At 37.9% G+C, this 18,057-nt stretch overlaps 1 protein-coding gene across 2 annotated transcripts in view; it reads left to right on the forward strand.

Moving 5' to 3' along the window:
* Positions 1–18,057, forward strand: part of NOX4 (NADPH oxidase 4) — a 106,399-nt gene that overhangs the window by 23,530 nt on the left and 64,812 nt on the right. For both annotated transcript variants that reach the window (XM_017819660.1, XM_017819661.1), the window contains exons 9-11: positions 4,663–4,891; positions 6,903–7,067; positions 7,196–7,258. In XM_017819660.1, the coding sequence (XP_017675149.1) occupies positions 4,663–4,891; positions 6,903–7,067; positions 7,196–7,258 (457 nt within the window). The remainder of the gene's footprint in view (positions 1–4,662; positions 4,892–6,902; positions 7,068–7,195; positions 7,259–18,057) is intronic.

An 18,057-nucleotide genomic window follows, 5' to 3' on the forward strand; every position in this document is an offset into this window, starting at 1 on the left:
GCACAACCAGAAAGAGAAGTTTTCTTGATTGCTCCGTTTCCTGAGCTTACTTGTGCACAGCAGGCCAACTTTGGGCCAACTTTGCTGTCCTATATGGTTTTTCAACAGATGTTTGTTTAAATAAATATCAGATTGTAGCTTGAAGTATTGTATGTGCTACAGCCAACTAGAGCAAATTTTTTCACTTTCAATATTAGTCCTTGTCCATTTTACCAGTGTCTAGTGAGAAATCAAGAGAACATAGTTTCTTTCTCTACCCCCTCCTACCTGTTTAGTGAGAGAAGAATGTGAAGTAAAGTTGCTCATCTCTTGCATTTTCCTCTCTACCTTTCATTTTGACTCCTAAGGAGAGGGAAGGAATGACTTCTCCCTAATTACCTCTTTCTCACTGGTGTGATACAACATTTGCAAGTTTTTCTTCTTGTTTTCACAAACATCAGACCAGTGTTAATGTGCTGAAAATCAGGACTGTATCAGGCACAAACAAACCCATCTCTATTGCGAGGTAAAGCAGCTTCCACAAGTTACGACATATGTCTGCATGGGTTGGGGATTGAACTAGATGACCCTTAGAGGTCCTTTCCAACCCTAACTATTCTATGATTCTATGAAAATCTGGGCCATTAATGTCCGTGATATTTCCTCTGTGGATGTAGATGCAGAGATTGGTATAAAGAGGGGAAGGTGTATTTGAATGAGGTGTATTTCTCCATGTCATCAAATATCTACTGAAACACAGAGTGCTTTACTGTGTGACACTGAGCACTGCTGCTTAAAGTAAATGTGGAAAGGCCTAGCAAGATCATGGGAGGAATATGTTGTTGAACAGAAACATGCAGCTTGAGATCTGGTGAATTGAAATAATGAGTTCAAAACAATTGAAACTCCTGGACACAATTCCTGTACTCTGTGAGGGTTTTTTTGTTTTTTTTTTTTTTTTTTTTTTTTTTTTTTGGGTTTTTTTGTGGTTTTTTTTTTTTGTTTGTGGGTTGGTTTTTTTTGTTTGTTTTTGTTTTTGTGTGTGTGTGTGTGTGTGTGTGTTTTGTTTGTTTCTGTTTGTTTGGGGGCTTTTCTGTTTCTTTTTTCTGGGGCATAGCTCTTTTCATAGCTGGGGGAAGACGGATATAATGTGTTCTCCTCATCCTGGGGCAGGATGGACTTTTTCTAAATTATTATTGACAGGTGTTTTTCTAACTTCTTTAGAACATCTGGTGACTGAGATCCTCTAATCTCCCTAGGTAATCTGTTCCAGTTATTGCCTTTGGGATATTTTTCATGTCCCATTTAATTAATCTCCTTCACTGCATTATCCTTTGCCCACTGTATTCCTAACCATGTTCCATTTACCAAGTTTGCAAACCAAGGCTGTAGTAATACACCAAACATTGAACAGACATCTTCTGGTACACAGCCTCCTTAGTACTGAATTACAGAGGCATTCAGTGCAAATCTAAAAGAGCTGAGTGTCAGTTAAAAATGGGAGGGGAATGAGTCATGGAGAGTGGGAGTCAGTTCAAGTTTAAGATGCCTAAATGTAGGTCTCCCTATGTTTTCTAAGTGTCTTTCTCCCATTATGGTTTAATGAGTTCTGATAAATACAGTCAATGAAGCCCGAAGGATACTTCAACTAACTTGCTGTTACAAAGATTCAAGTGACCTGGATTGATTTATAGGCTCTATTAGTGATAGCAGTAAGATCAAGAGAAAGTGGCCACAGGTTTTATGAGGGCTGATTTAGATTGGATATTAGGAAAACTTTCTTCACCAAGAGAAGATGCTTTAAAACAGGCTGCTCAGGGAAGTAGTGGAGTCACCTCTCCTGGAGGTATTTAAAAGACTTGTAGATGTGGTGCTTAGGGACATGGTTTAGTGGTGAACACAGCAGTGCTGGGTTAATGGTTGGACTCAATGATCTTAAAGGTCTTTTCCAACCTAAATAATTTGATCATCTCTTCTAAGAATGAAGGAAACTTAGATATCTGCACTCAAATTACTCCTGTGTGGCATGTCTTGGAGAGTTGTGAACTCATGGCCAGTTACTCTACAGAACAAGGCATCTTCTGTGGCTGAACTGTGCAGACAGTTTGAGTGAGCTTTTGCCTGTATTTCCATGATATTGCTGGATTCTTGTCTTGTTTAAACTGTTGTGGATACTTCTTGCAATATGACTTTTAAAGGTTTTAGTGGCTTAAGACTTGGTGCATATCTACAATCATTTATCTATATTTTAGGTCAGTAGTAGCAGCAACAAAAATTAGTTTATGTAAAACAGATGCTTGATGTTTCTAGTACCAGTGTAAGGAGCTATAAAACATACAAAATCTTTGGAGCCAGATTCCCAGCTGATCCAAATTTGGTGTTACTGTGGTATTACTGTGGTCTACAGAGGCTGAGAATAAGGCCTTTGTGCTCTCACTAGAGTTATTCAAAGATTTTTCTTCCAAAGGGTGAAAATTCTTATGAGTCCACCCACACACTGACCTTTAGCAGACCCCTCAAGCAACTTACCTTGAGCTAAGCAGCAGAAGATGGATGAGGAGATAGGAGCAGTGCAATTCCCTATAAAAACATTTGGAATCATTGATGTCTAGTTTATAAGCTTTAAAATCTTAAGAAATAGTGATATTTCTATTTTCCAGCTCTAGCCAGAAGTGAATTTTGTCTCTATTTTGGGCATGGAAAATTGGAGCAGAGCTTGAGAGTCTTGCAGATTCTCCATACTGTGCTGGTCAGCCTCTACCACACTTTTACATTACTTTCTCATTTTGTCTCACCCATTTTTGTTTGCTAAAGGTGTCTATCTCCTACTTCTTGACATCCATACTGAGTTTTTATATATTCGAGTGTTGTGTCTAATAAATACATGAGGATATATCTTGGATTTCTTAAGAATTGTGCAGAACTCAATCTTTCTGGGAAGTGATCTTGGGTGTGTAAGACCTGCCTTTCCTTGACAACTTCAGAAATGGGAGTAGTTGCAGCTGCTGTTAACAGACAGCTTTGTCATCACTGTTTGCCACTCAGCATGTTTGTAATAGTTTGACCAAACTAGAGATCATTGGAAGGTATTCTCATGTTTACAGCTATTCATGTGTCAAGGAAATACTCTTTTGGATGTTCTGAGAACAGAGAAGCTGTGGGAGCTGCTGACAGGCTTGCACACAAGGTTGACTGGAAAAATATTGCATGGGCTTTGACTTCCAGCTGAATCCATGAGGCACTATAATATTTATGAAGCAGGGAACTAACGTAATGCCAGTGGTATCTGCCACTTTGCAAATATGTGATGATCAGCAGTGATGCCAGATGCAAGCGATAGGCATGATCAAGCAGTAAATGCAGGCAGGTGCAAGGACACTTTCCAAATGATTCTCCCAGGGTCAGATGTGGCATTTAGAGTGAGGAGGTTTAACGTCCAAGCTGACATTGTTCACTGGACCACGTGGGAAGCTTGTTACTGACTGTCAGGATTGCATTTTTGTAGGGAAGATTGCCAGTAGCTTGTCAGAGCCCACTTAAGTTGGGAGTATTGCAGATGTCCTAGTTCTCTCTCTTCTTGTGAACTAAATTCTATTTCTACCGCTGCTGTGTGTTAAGGAGAGGAGGAGGGAGTCTATGTCCTTATGTTTGATTGTATACTTAAGATGAGCCTTCACAACATGGTCTAGTACTCAGCAGGCATGTCTCACCAGACGTTGCCTCAATATGCCTCATTTCCCACCCAGCACCATCCTATAGAGGTGTCATTCAGCCTTTCATTTGGTTAGTGGTTGGTTTTTCTTTTATTTTTTCTTTTTTTTTGTTGTTGTTGTTGGTTTTTGTTGGGTTTTTTTTGGGTTTTTTTAAATATTCCTGCTTGTGGATTTACTGTCATCAAATACAGATTCAGAGACAAGTAGTGCTTCTGAGAAATTTTACTACTACTGTTATCTTTTCTTCCCTGTTTCCAATGATTCATTCATGTGCTGAGATATCCCAGAGTGTCTCAGGTTTCCAGTTCTTTCTTCAATTTCTAGCTCTAGCTGCAAAGTTCTTACTTCATTTTACTACAAATTTAGCTTAGCTTTAAAAAAAAAAAAACAAAACCATCAAAACCACAAAACAATTTGCAAGGAAGGTTGGAAGATTCCTTGGCTATCATGCAGGACTTTCTTTTTTCCTTTTATCTGACAAGATTATATCCAAAGGAGGAAACTATAGAATTGTGTGCAAACCTGATAAACACCAAGTAGTAGGAACATTCCTGCCATTTATGATTTGGCAACTTAGGCCCCTTCTGCTACAAGACTCCCTTAAAAACAGGGCTTGGTGACTGTAGGGAGGATGAGTGAAAACAGCCTGACAGTGTGAGATTGAATTGGAAATGTGATTACTTACTTTTTTTGCAAAGTTCCCACAATGTTTTCCCTCTTTCAAGCAGCAATAAGCTTGAGGCTGTTCAGTGTGGGAGTGCCAAGCGAGCTGGAAAAGTTAAACCTTGCCTCTAGTGACAGGAGGCTCTATTGTTGCAAATCTTCAATCTCATTGAAAGTCCTGCAAACAAATGGAATAAAAATTCTAACAGAAGATGAGGCTTGTGACTACTCTCTAAAGCCCTCTCTGAATTAAGATAAGTTGTTTGTTTCTTACTTCAGTGTCTTTACTATTCTTACTTTCATGTAGGGGAGTGCTCAAGTACCAGACGAACTTAGAGGAACACCCTCCTGGTTGCTTTAATCCTAACAAAACGCTCCGACAGAATCTGACTGTGCCAAAGGCTTTTGAAGAGCTGTTTCCTGATTATGCTACTGAGCCTTTCCCAGAGGACTTCCCAGTACCAGAACCCTTTGTACAAAATCACTTTATGAGAATTTGTTCCGAGGAACCCAAGTTCCAGTCACACTTCCCAGAGGTCTGTATGATCCGACATTTCAGGTATTATAAGCCTTGCCAAGTCTTTCAGTCAGCCATAACCACTAATTATTGCTTTTCCAGACCAGATGTTTTAATAATGGAAAATATTATTAAAACCTTTAGAGGCATTCAAAGATTTGGTGTGGAAAAATCAATCTATATTAAACCCTGAGCTGCATTACAATGTGATGCATAGAATAGGGAGAGTGGAAAAATGTCAAGAGGTCAGCTGTAATATTTTTTGTACAACATAAGATGTTAAGAGATAAGACAAAAGAGAAGTATTGGTCCTGCTATAAATGTGACTTTAAATTACAGCGTAGCACTTCAGAGCAAACATTTATATAACATTTCATAAGGTCCCTTTGTAAGCACTGTGTGACAGTAGTTAGTTGAAATAATCAAGCTCCATTTGTTCTCTTTTTTTACCATGCAGATGCAAGTCCTAATACTCATTTCTGGTTTGCAGTTGGTTGTGGTTTGGCTTTTATGGCCTGTTGTTTGCAGAAAGGCTTGTTTTATGTGTAGCATGGGTAAATGAGTATGATGACAGCAGGGATAGAAAAGCCTTTTCTGTTTTCTATTTTCCTTTTGTTTCTTTATGTTTTGTGGAAGCAGCTTTTTCTTCATCCAAATTTTCTCTTTTCTTTTGAGAAAAGATGAGTTGGGCTGTATTGGTAAGTAGCCTGAGGAAGCTTGCGAATATGGAGTTCACAAGTCCAAGGCCCACCATTCAAGATGGTCCCATAACAGACCTCACAGGAGTTTCTCTTTGTTATTATCCTTGTTTTCTCTTGAACATGTATATCCCTTACGAGCTGTAGTGGGAACCCATTTTTCTATGGAGCATGAAGTCATAATAAGAAACAGTTAATTCTACATTGAATTCCTCCAACAAAGTTCTTTGGATTGGTATTTTGTTGTGGTGATACTCCTGAATTACAAGCATCAGTGTATAGCTGGCTCCATATGACCCAGAGGACAGTAAAGAGTCTTAGGGACTTAAGATGCCTGCTTTAGAGCCAATTATGGGAGAAGAGTCATGGAAAGAGATGGCCACTCAGTGTTCTCCTGGCAGCTTTGTAACACTATTTAGGGCTTTTTTGGGTTTGGAAGTATTGTGATATCAAGATTAAAAAAAAAAAAAAGGTTCTGTGAGCTACTGAAACTTTTAAGGCTTTTTTGTGGAAATTAATCAATCTCCACTAGTTGCAAGAGAGGCTGATACGTAACTTCAAAAATTGGGAAAGAAAGATGGGTGAGGATCAAGGGCACTTCAATGCCATAGCTTGAGTGACTGAGCAGATGTAGAATTAGTAGTTAAGTCTGCCATAAGCTATTGGTAATTGACTCTTAGGATGAGATTTAGCTGAGCAGCTGCAAATGTTTCCATCTGGAGTAGTCACCCAGGGCTCCCTGGGCTCCCTGAATAATCACTGCAGAGAAATGGGCATTTCCAGGACATCTTTTGTCTAGCATACATATATTCCATGAGGGCAAATGACTTGTGATTCAGAAGTGCCCATTCCTCTCTGTTATCTATGATTTTATGCTAGTTTAATATAAACATAAATTCTATGGAACAAGAATGAATCTTTCTTTGGTTTTTACTTGAACCTGAGATTATTGTAAGATAATAGTCAAGTAATATTACAAGACAAACAGTGTTTTTCCTTAAAGGTTAAACGATTATACAGTACTCTGGTCTGTTACATTTTGAAACCATGTATGTATTGTGTCTTTGGCTGCTGAAACCAGTTGCAATCTAACTACATAAAACCAAAATAACATGGTAGCAATTGAGGTCATTAACATTTTATTCTTGATTAGTTTTATGATTGAAATTCCTTGTGCTTGTGGATGATGCTGCTGGTTAGACTGATTAAGGCTTCAGAACATACTTGAATTTTTGCATGTAGAGAGATTTGAAGGCTAGATGTGAAATGAGGTCCTGCAAGTACTCATGTAGTTAAAAGTCCTTGAGGTGACCTATTTTTGTTCTCCCATAGACCTGGTTTTGGATTTCTGGACCCCTGTGCTTGTACTGTGTGGAAAGGCTGTACCGCTACATCCGCAGCAATAAACCAGTCACAATAACTTCGGTAATAAACCATCCCTCCAATGTCCTTGAAGTGAGGATGATGAAAGACGACTTTGAAGCAAGGCCTGGTCAGGTGAGTTAATGTGCCCCTAAAAAAGCACTGTTTTCCTGTAGCGTTGTCTATGGGGATGACTATTGATTTATAAACACTAGCCCATCATTGGATGTTCTGAAAGTATCTTTTCTGTTATTTTATTTCAGTATGTCATTCTACACTGTCCAAGAGTGTCTGCCCTGGAAAGCCATCCATTCACCCTTACAATGGTAAGAAATACTGTTCTTTTCTGTACTTTCCCTTTTATTTGTATTTGGTAAGCAAATGGTCTTTATTTCTTTCAAGGTGAAAATTCTCTCTAGAAGAGCTTATGTTTCATTTATGAGGGTACTAATGAATGTGAAATGGCATGATTATTATGTATGACAGTACCTGATACATATTTAATTTTCTCCACTGTTGAGAAAGTGATAATAGGAACTTTTTTTGAAGTCTTCTATAAGTGAATACCAATAATAAATAAATGAATAAAATCCATGTGATGTCGATAATTGTTTCATAAAAGAAGTTTTAGGTGTATTTGTAGACCTTAATGAAGAATGAGCACAAATTGTAATGAACTTTGTCATCTTTCCTCTTCAATGAGAAGCTCTTTCTATGACTGCCTTTTCCAAAATTAGGTAAACATCAAGTTTAAAAAAGAAGTTTCTAAAATTATTTCCTACTGTATTTTTGTATTGTGGTACACCAATAAAGTCATACAGCATTTAGATTATTACCTACTCTGCTCAGTTGGTCTAGAATGGGAACTGAGGCCTCTGGGGATAGACAGAAATAAAATTAAATTTTATATAAATGTACCTGAAGTTCTTCAAGAGTACACAGTACAGAGACCTGGGATGTGCTACTGAACTGACTGACTGTGTTGTTCAAAAGCAGAGTTTTTAGAACAGAATATTACTGACAGCCTTTTCCTTCCAAGGGGAATAAAGGCTTTCAGATTGCCTGAATTGGATGTTCTTCTTCAATAAGATCATTGAGATAAACATTCATGTTTGATTCTTTTCTTTGGACTGATAACTGATACTTTGTCCCCACTGAGTTATACCTAGTGCTGTGGAAAAACCGGGAGGTTTTACTGCTACCCAAAATTCAGAGGGCACAACCAGGTCCAGTTCTTTGGGTTTGTAGGGTGTTTTATTTTGTTTTGTTAACTTATTTATCTATATGCTGAGCCAGGAATCACAGGAGAACCCCCACAAAATTTCACCCAGGGTAAATTTTGTGCTGTAAATCTGGGAATTAATCTCACTTAAGGGAAGCTGCCTCTGTATAGCTTGGTGAATCATTAATGGCACTTGCATAGCCTGAGTTTTTCAAAGGCTTTAATGCTTATAGAATGTGTAGGCAAAAGCTTAACTCAGTTGTTTTTCTACTCCCATCTGACCTACCTGTAGTTACCAATCAAGCTGGAACACTACTGCTGCTTCTTTTGTTGGATAATGATAACCCCTGGGTAATTTTTCTACCTTGGTTTAGGAATATGGGACTTTGATCCACAGCAAGAACAGCATGAGGGGTGTGTGAGGCTTTGGGTACTGGAAGTGCAGTGCAGGAATTACTGTAGCACAGTTGGGGGAAGACTGTGGTGTTCTTCCTGGCACTGTTGTCCTGCTTAGAATCATAGAGTACTTTGGGTTGGAAAGGACCTTCAAAGGCCGTCTAGTTCAATCCCCTCTGCAATAAGCAGGGACATCTTCAACTAGATCAAGTTGCTCAGAGCCCCATCCAACTCGGCCTTTGAATGTTTCCAGGGATGGGACATCTACCACTACCACTTCTCTGGGCAACATTTCTTCCTTATCTCTGGTCTAAATCTCTTTTAGTTTAAAACCATTACCCCATGTCCTATTGCAACAGTCCATGCTAAAATGTCTGTCCCTAGGCACTATGTGATGTCCTGTTTATGCTGATGAAATATCTCACTGTGCCTGGAGCATGCTTGAAAGACAAAAAGTTCAAGCAGAAAAGACCAGTTCAGGCATATCTTTATACTTTTAAGTGAGAATGATAAGCAAAAGTAGAAATGAAGGGGTGAGTCACTGTGAAAGAGTCATGCAGATATTTTACTAGTCCCTTCCCTTTTCAAGGTTGTGTAATATTTACAATTTAGCTCAGTTTCTTACATAACACCAGGGTGGAGGAACACACAGGGAGGCTGTGTAAAGGCCCTGAACCCACTCCAGTTGCAGTCTGGCAAAGCTCCCACATGTTTCACTTTGAGCCAGAGGGAGCTCTTAATTGTGACCAAGGGCACATTAGGAGACTTTATTCTCTTTGCACCCTTCCTTCAGGTATTTATATACTTTGATAAGATCTCCTTGAGCCTTCTGTTCTCCAGTCTGAACAGTCTCAGCTCTCTAAGTCTATCCTCATAGGAGACATGTTCCAGTCCCTTCATCGTCTTCTTGATTGGATGCTATCCACTATGTTCATATCTGTTGTAGTGAGGAAACCAGCACCGGACATGGGTCTCAAAGCGTGGTTTCACCAGTGCTGACTAAAGAAGAATAACCTCCCTCAACCCTTTGGTAGTGTCCCTTGTACATTCTGAAGTTCAGACACTTGGAGATCTCAGTTTTCTCTCACGATCAGTGTGGAAGCTGGCTTTTTTTTAACTTCAGTTTTGAAGTGTGCTTCTGCTGGTCTTTACTCACTAGTGACTTTGTACTTACCAGTATGACTGCTGGTCTTTGTCACCTGTTGGAAAGCGTGAGAAAGCTAATGAAGAGATGGTCTAGCATCTGAGATTCCTGTAGGTGACCTGCTGGACAGTTCTAGGTAGTGCATAGTGGGTTACTCACTTGATAGTGTCTTCATTGCTCCACTGTCTTTGATTTCACTTTAACAAAAAGTTTTCTTTTTATCATGTTTTATGATGCTTTTTTTACCGATTTCTATGCACAGCTGTACACTGTACACAGCTGTTACTGTGCTGTGTAAGACAGTGTGAGTAACATTTACAGTCCTGTATGCCCTCATGTCCAGTTTACTTGTTTTAGATAGGACACTATTGCATCTTACAGTTGAATCTGAGCAGAACACAGGCAACTTGAAAGTGTTTTCTTCTATAGTTGAGAGAAATACTTTCTGTATATAAATAGTTGAGTGTTTGTAAATGGACAAATTATTTTTGTGTGTTTCCACTTGATGAACACTTTTGAGGAGATGTCTTTCAAAGCAACCAAAAGATATAGTCTGGAGATCAGACCATCCAAAGAAACATCAGAAATCTCTCTAGTGCTCTGTTTCCCGAGATTGACATTTCTTTACACTTTTCTGGAAGAAAATGTGGAACTCATCTGCTGTGGAACACAGTTCAGATGTAATTTTTTTAAGACAATCTTTAAAGACCTTGAAAAAGAAAACAAACATTATCAATAGTAAGAATTTCCAGTAGTTAGGATGGTCCTTCTTACCAAAACTAAGAAAAAAGTTAGTTTATTCTTCCCTTTTTTTTTTTTTTTTTCATTTTATAAAGTGTTTGACTCCATTCTGGTTGCTCTTCATTTTAACCTGTATGAACAAGAAGAGACTAAGGCTTGCAGTTTACAGTAGCATTGAGTTTTTCTCCATCTTACATTTTCCCCCGGTATTGAGTTCCCTCTCTTATTTTTTTTTTTTTTTTTGCCAATGAGTAGCTTCAGAAGTAGATTTCTATTTAGAATATATATTAGTGTCTTACAACAGGAGTCACTTTTTCTGCTGTGTTTTTGGAATTTCTTGCATTAGCATGCAGTGATTGGAAGCCTCGTGGAAATAGCCTAGTGTTTTGCAGATATTAAGTGCTTCAGAAGATGTCCTGGGTTCTCTTGTGCAGCCTCTGCTGAATCTACTACAGAGTCAATGCACAAACTCTCACAAGCTGCAGTTTAGAGTAGACTGCTGTCTACTCCCAGCAGCTCATAAAGCTTGGTGACCTTGTTATTTCAGTAGTGTTGATTTTTTTGTGGCAAAGGAAGGTAGGAAATAATTACATCACCTCATGTAGGACTTAGACTGTAACAGACGTTGAAATAAGGACAAAACTAAGAGGTGAATTCTTCTAAATTTGGAGTTGGCTAAGATCTGAGGTTTGGTGAAACTTTTGCTTTGCGCCAGCAATCTATAAATGCTGGATCAATAATCTGTTATTCCAAAGTTTTGATGGTTTTAGGTGTTGCTAGCTGCTGTCATGCCCTTGTTTCCCCTTGGACCTGAAATCTGAATATTCTGAAGTTTCCTTTAAAGACTTTTTTTTTTAATTGACACATATCTCAAGTTACTCCTATTGATACTTAGACACAGGTAACTTGCATAAACACTTAGACACTTGAGCTTTGTGTCTGTATAAGACATACTCTGCATGCCAGCTGATTAGTAGCTTCATGAGATAGAGTTATAACAGGCAGATGACTTGGAAGTTGCACATATAAAGCAAAAAATCAAAATAAAGAAGCCACAGCAAAGATCTCAGTCTTGAGACTCCAGTGACTGTGTCTTCGGATCCTCCAAAGAGTGTTGGATCTTCATTCAGTGTCTAGATCCCAGTTCTGGCAACAGGTAAGCAATGATCAACCTGCAACAAGAGGTTTGAAATATTTTTTGAAAGTAGAAATTTTATCCTGTGTTACAATGTACTCCGACCTCCCCTGCTTCAGTACTGCATAACAAATCTGCTTTTAAATCCCACTGAAGTAGAACCTGGAAGAGTCTGGTAAAAAAAAAAAATCCAAGAAGTTATGTCATTTTTCTGGTTCTCCATCTTTTTGTGCAGATGGTTAATTTGAAGCAGATCACATCAGGAGGATTTGTAGTACCACATCTTTCTTCCTTTCCTTCCACATACAGTTCTGTATGAGGAAGAGAAGAAAAACTCCAGAGGATCTTGAATTCTATTGTCATAGAAATGTATGATAAAATCCTTGCTATGTCACTTATGGCATGTACCAAGTTAGGGGGATGGTATATGTGCATTTTTTAACATGTCAAAGCTGAGTTTTTAGGAGAGGATAAGTTTGCATATGCAGATATTCAGATCCACTCAAATCCAGGTATATATTATTGAGGAAGAATACTTTGCCTGATTAGTATCCAAGTTAAAATTTCATAAAATAATTATTACTGAATCTCGGGCAGAAAAACTCTTAAATCCATTAATCATCTCAGAATAAGTAGAAGAATTACCTGGAAGAGATTTCTGAATGTACATTACAAGTTATATACTGTATGTAAGTGACTGAGAACTATTACTTATTCATAGATTTTCTACCTTTAAAGTTCTTGGTTTGATTTGATTTTTTTTTGTTTTTGGTAGATTGAGTTTTCCTTGTTACCTCTGCACCTCTGTTTAAGTTCATTTGGTATCTGGATTTGGGCACTATGGGATTACAAGGTGGTGGCCCTGATCTGTACATTTATGTTTTTTGGGCTTGATTCCTTGTCAGAAAATCTTAGCAAATAATATATGAGTATAAACAACGTTGCAAGTAATACATTTGCTTTTGGAAGAAAAAAACAGTGTTTTGTAGACCAGAGTTGTCTTTATTAATGTATAATCCAGGGTTCATTTGAAATCAGTGAAGATATTAACAGTCTAGAAGTGAAGTTTTAGCGCTAAGCTTCTTTAAGTAAGAAATTTTGTATTGCACAAGGAAATGATGGAGAAACATGTGTCCTGCACTGTAAACTTAAGAAATAAACTATCCAAAACAGGAAAAGCCTAGGGGCCAAATTCTGAAATACTTCATAAAAAAATGGAAAAGTTGTTGGAAGTTTGCCTGAGTAAAAAGTATGTAAGGACATCAAGAGCTAAGTTCATACTGTCAGATAAATACAATAAAAACAAAATCTAACATGATGACATTCTAATAAGATTTGTTAAATATCTTGTGCAAATAGTTATAAAACTTGTCTTTGTGAGATGATTTGCAGAGCATTTAGGGAAATTATGAAGTATCTTGCTGGCAAACTAAAGAAATCCCTAGAGTTTGTCTGCTCTTCGTAGAAGTAGGCTATCTAGCAGCTGTTTGATGAAGAATTTAAGTAAAACAAAAATAGAATAGATTAATATCACAGATGTCTTTAGTACTTCCTTAGACTTTTTTGTTTGGTTTGGGGATTAATAGTTTTGGGGTCTGTATAAAAACACTATGTAAACCCTGACTTTTATTTAAACTTTAAAATCCTGGATGACGGGAACACAGAAATTGTTACATTCAAGTTCACTAAATCCCAAGTTCTCCTTCAGCAGACACTTTAAACAGAAGGTGGCAGATTCCTCTTATAAGCAGGTTTTTTTGTTGTTGTTTTATTTGTTTGTTTTGTTGTTTTTTTTTAATACTATGAAACTAAATTTACAGTATATAGTAAGCATCTACTGAGTTTAACAAAGAAATATGTTTTCTCCCATCGAGAGGTGGTGCTTTTAGTTTAGCTGCTAGGTCAGGTTAGAGAAAGGTCTAGGAACTGCAGGAAAATAACAAAATGAAAAAAAACCCCAAACAACCTTTAACATGAATACTATTAATATGTGGACAAAATATCAGAAGAAATGAAGTCCCTTGCCTCTTGCTGTCCTAAAATTAAGACCATCTGATGGGTAGAGATGTCTGCTTAAGCCTGGAAAAATACTGTATGTGCTGGCAGGGGAGTTTGGAGGGACAGAGGATTCCTTAGGGTGTTGGTGATCTGACTGGAAAACCTATTGATCCTTTGATGGTTTTTCCATTAGTGCCTCACACCACTGGGAACCAGTTAGCATGAGTCTGGGGTTGACCCATAGTTTTACTCAGGGATAATAGAGAATGAATCTCTTGTGCCGTTCAGTTTCCTTGTTCATCTGTTGTCAGCTCAGCACAGTGTTTCTTGGCGATATGTCCACATACCTTTGGAGGACGTGGAGAGGCACCTTGGGCAGGAGCATTGTTCAGGGATGAAGGCTTGCATCCTGAGCATCTCGAAAGGTTTCTTTCCTGAGCTAGCAGCTTGAAATCCATAATTTATATAGGCTGAATATTGCTAGGATTGAAACATTTTACTATGTTATAGGGAGCTGGACTCAACGATCCCTATGGGTTTCTTCCAACTCATGCGTTCTGTGATTCTGTGAAGTGTAATGTGTCTGCTGGGGTGAAAGGGCAGCAGCAAGTTTTTTGCTTTGGTTGAGCTGCAGAGGCAAAGAAATACTGATTAGTCTGTCAAATTGTATTTTTCTAGTGCATCCATAACAGCAATAGAATAGCAGTTGGGCTACTACAGATGTACTAGAAAACAAAAAAAGAAATTTCATGTTATATATTCAACGATTTTTGTGTTTTATGCAACATTATATGTATTTTACAAGTATTGTTCTATTTACAATTCTAAGGTATTTGTTACATTAAAGATATCTGTTTTCCTGTGGTGCAAGAGTGAAATCAAGGAACAAATGGTCATAGATTCAGACCTAAGGAAAACAAAGATAATTTTGAACACTGAGAGAAATTTAACAACTGAGACTTCAGGGACTGAAGTAGCAAATGCTGAACTACAGACTCATGGGAATTAGTGGGTGTGGGTTTGTGGCTTGTGTTACAGAGCAAGTTAGACCCCAGATGACCAGAATGATCCTTCTTGGAACTGCAGCTGCCCAGTGATGCATCTGCAGTGTTGTGGTGTGTTTTTTCCACTAGCTAGACTGGAGGTGTTTGAGGTTGTACAACAAGGAGTATATGGGAATGGAAAGTGAAAAGGAAAAGTGTTTGGGATATGTTTCTGCAGCTGGGCTGCTTGCAAGGAGTTGGCTGTAGAGCTGGGAGGGCTCTGGCTTAAGCAATGAGTACGGAAGACATGGTGGTCTTGCCTTGATCTTCCAAACACCCTTGATACTTAAATCATGTTCCCTGGTTAGGATTTCCCCACATTCAGAGATGTTATAATGTCTGCTGATGTCTGCCAGTTAAATTAGGATAGCTTTAAGGCCAAGTCTCTAACAGGGAAAACTTTTAAGCAAAATCCAATCTGTAAAATAACATGAAACAGAAAAATAAACAGAGATGTTTTAGTAAATCTCCAAGCCTTTGAGGGGGAAATGTGTTTAAAAGAATAACTCCACATAGTAACTGTTTTTCCTCTGAAATTTCCTCTGAAATTTGCTTCTTATGGGATTAATTAGTTAAAACAAGGATAGTCAGTGTAGCAGAGGTCACCTCCTATGAGTCAGACTGAAGCCTAGCTACTATTTTTTGGCTACCTTTATATAGTATGCCTGTGTTTGTCATCACTCCTGTTAATTTTCTGATGCCAGAGTGAATCATTTTAGGAATATTTATATCAGTTCTGTATGAAACCAGACAAGCTACAGCTTAGTGAGCTTCTGAGGTTCACATTTTCTTGTCAGTTGACGAAGTTGAAAGCCTTTTATTTCTTTTACTTTTTTTTTTTTCCCCCTTTACAGGAGGGAAAATACATTGGTTGTGTCTTGTTCCTCTTTCCCCCCCCCCCTCATTTCTGCCTCTTTTCCGAACATGCCAAGTCTTTAATGTGTTTTCTTGTTCTGGGTAAAAGTTCATCTGAGTCTGGAGTAAAGATGGGCCAATGAACTGGGGTTTGCAGTGCAACTGGTCCACCCTGGCAGGCAGTAGCATGGAAACGGGGTCTCTGTAGTGTTTCCAGTCCTGGCCAGGATATCTGCAGAACCATAATAGGATCATATCATGGCTTTTTCCTCAAAGTGAAAGCCTTCTTTGAAAGAGTTTCTTTTTATTTAAACAAACCCCACAATGAGCTTTTTAATTTCCCAAATCAGACACTTTGTTCTTCCAGCTGTGCCACAGATCTTCTTTGTAGCTTTGGGCACTATTCAGACCACCTACTACAGCACCAAATTCAGAAGATGGTGTTTACTGTGGTGCAGTATACTTGAGAGCAGTATCTCCACAGGAACTTGTAAGGAGGTTTATTTGCAGAGCCACATGGGGATATGTAACTTGGGCATCTCTTTCATCTCCTTTCTTCTGATAACAGATATTCTGCAGTGCTATCTTGGTGCATGCATTAGCATTTCCATGACAGCCTGTAATCAAAACCTAACATCTCTCCAAAGAGGCTTCACAATTCTCATGGAAGAGTAGTACAGAAGAACTGGATACATTCAGGAATTAAGTTTCTGTTTTCTGTTGTCTCACCACACTCCATGCACTCCAAGGCCTAAAGAGAGTGTTTTAAAATACTGAATATTATTTAATACCATTAAAATAATTTTAGTAAGGTTTGTCCTGTTTCTTGTTCTGGACTTGATTTTTGACTGGGAGTAGATACCAGTGATGTTAAATATTTGGGGTATTCTAAGCTGGAGGCACAGATGCTTATAACATAGTTTTCATTTGCTTTATGTTGTGCTCTCATATGCAGATTTCTCCATTGCTCATCACCTAGAGCAGATTTTTGTACCCATATAGAATCGTGGAATCACTTAGATTGGAAAAGACCTCTAAGATTAAGTACAACCATTAATCCAGCACTAAGTCCACTGCTACACCATGTCCCCATCTACATGTCTTTTGAACACTTCCAGGTATGGTGGCTCCACCGCTTCCTTAGGCAGCCTGTTCCACTGCTGGACCACTGTTTTGGTGAAGAAATTTTTCCTAATATCCAGTCTAAACCCCCGCTGGTGCAATGCGAGGCCACTATAGTGGGTATAAGGTATTATCACTATGATCTAACAGTAATTAGTTTGCTCATTTTATATTCATATAAAAGCAAGGCAGTGGGCAACTTAGAACCATGATTACAATGTAAAACTGATTAAAAAAATACATTTCAAGTATGTATTAATCTTGTGCGTTATATTAAGTTTATTGCAATTAAGTTTATTGAAATTATCATCTAAATTTTATCTCAGCATAGAAATAGATAGTAGAGCTGTAGTTACTGGCAAGTGTAATTAATTTGGTGGTTTATAAGCATAAAGTTCTCCAGGTATTGTTGCAAAATTCTTATGTGATAACTTGCATTTGTATTCTAAGTTAACTTGAAAAAAAAAGGAAAAAATATATGGAAAAGTGGGTGTTTTATGAAGATATAGAATAAACTATATTCCATAGGTTTTATCTACATGTAAGATACTCTACAAACATGGGTAGAGCCCTTCCCAAATCTTCGTTCACGAAGCCTAGCCATGATGATGATGAAGATACTCTAATTCTGTTGAATATGAAAATATATACAAAAATAAAATAAAATTAGGCATTTTAAACTTGCTCACATGGGATTACCAACTCTGGGGAAATCTACCAGTTTACTGATGCTAAGAACATAGTTTAGTTTCTCTTGGGGTGTAAATCTGCACAACTCTGCACAGTTTCTCTTGGAGTGTAAATTTAACAGAATTCCTTTGGCTTTCAATTACTTTTGGAGGAGGGCCAAATGTTGACAGGTAACCTGATTAGTGTAGACGTTCATACCTGTAAAATCTTTCACTTTTAAAAGGTATATATTGCTTAAAGTTAGAATAAAATTAACATAACTTGAAGTAGTTACACTATCTGCAACTGTTAATTTGCAAATCATAGCATTTTAATCAAATGAATGCAGCAAACAAGGTTCATTTAACTCTTCAGAATCTGGAAAGGACTACTGAAAAGCACTTGTAACCCTTAGTTTAATGATGTCTACTGTCCCTTCTCATTACAGACTATTCAAGTTAGTGATTTACCTGTCTGGAAAACATGGTTTATTTAAGGAAAAGGAACTAAGAGAAATTATTTTTTTATTTTAAGAATGACTAATCTTTACAGTTTCCTACTGGGCAATAAAGAAAAAGTAAGGGGCTGCATGTAGCTCTCAACACAATACAGTGAATTGTTTCTTAGGGCTTCCACATTAAAAGCAACATGAGGAAGTCCAAATGTTATTTGCCAAAAGACATTTTAAAAACAATTAGGTGGTTTTGTTCACAGCTGCAGAGAGGGCATGATGCATTGCTGAGGCCACTGATACACCTTTATTTGACCAAGGCAATAACTCTGACCTGCCTGGCTGGAAA

Source organism: Lepidothrix coronata, unplaced genomic scaffold, assembly GCF_001604755.1.
Source record: "Lepidothrix coronata isolate B3197 unplaced genomic scaffold, Lepidothrix_coronata-1.0 Scaffold76, whole genome shotgun sequence".
Classification (NCBI taxonomy): domain Eukaryota; kingdom Metazoa; phylum Chordata; class Aves; order Passeriformes; family Pipridae; genus Lepidothrix; species Lepidothrix coronata.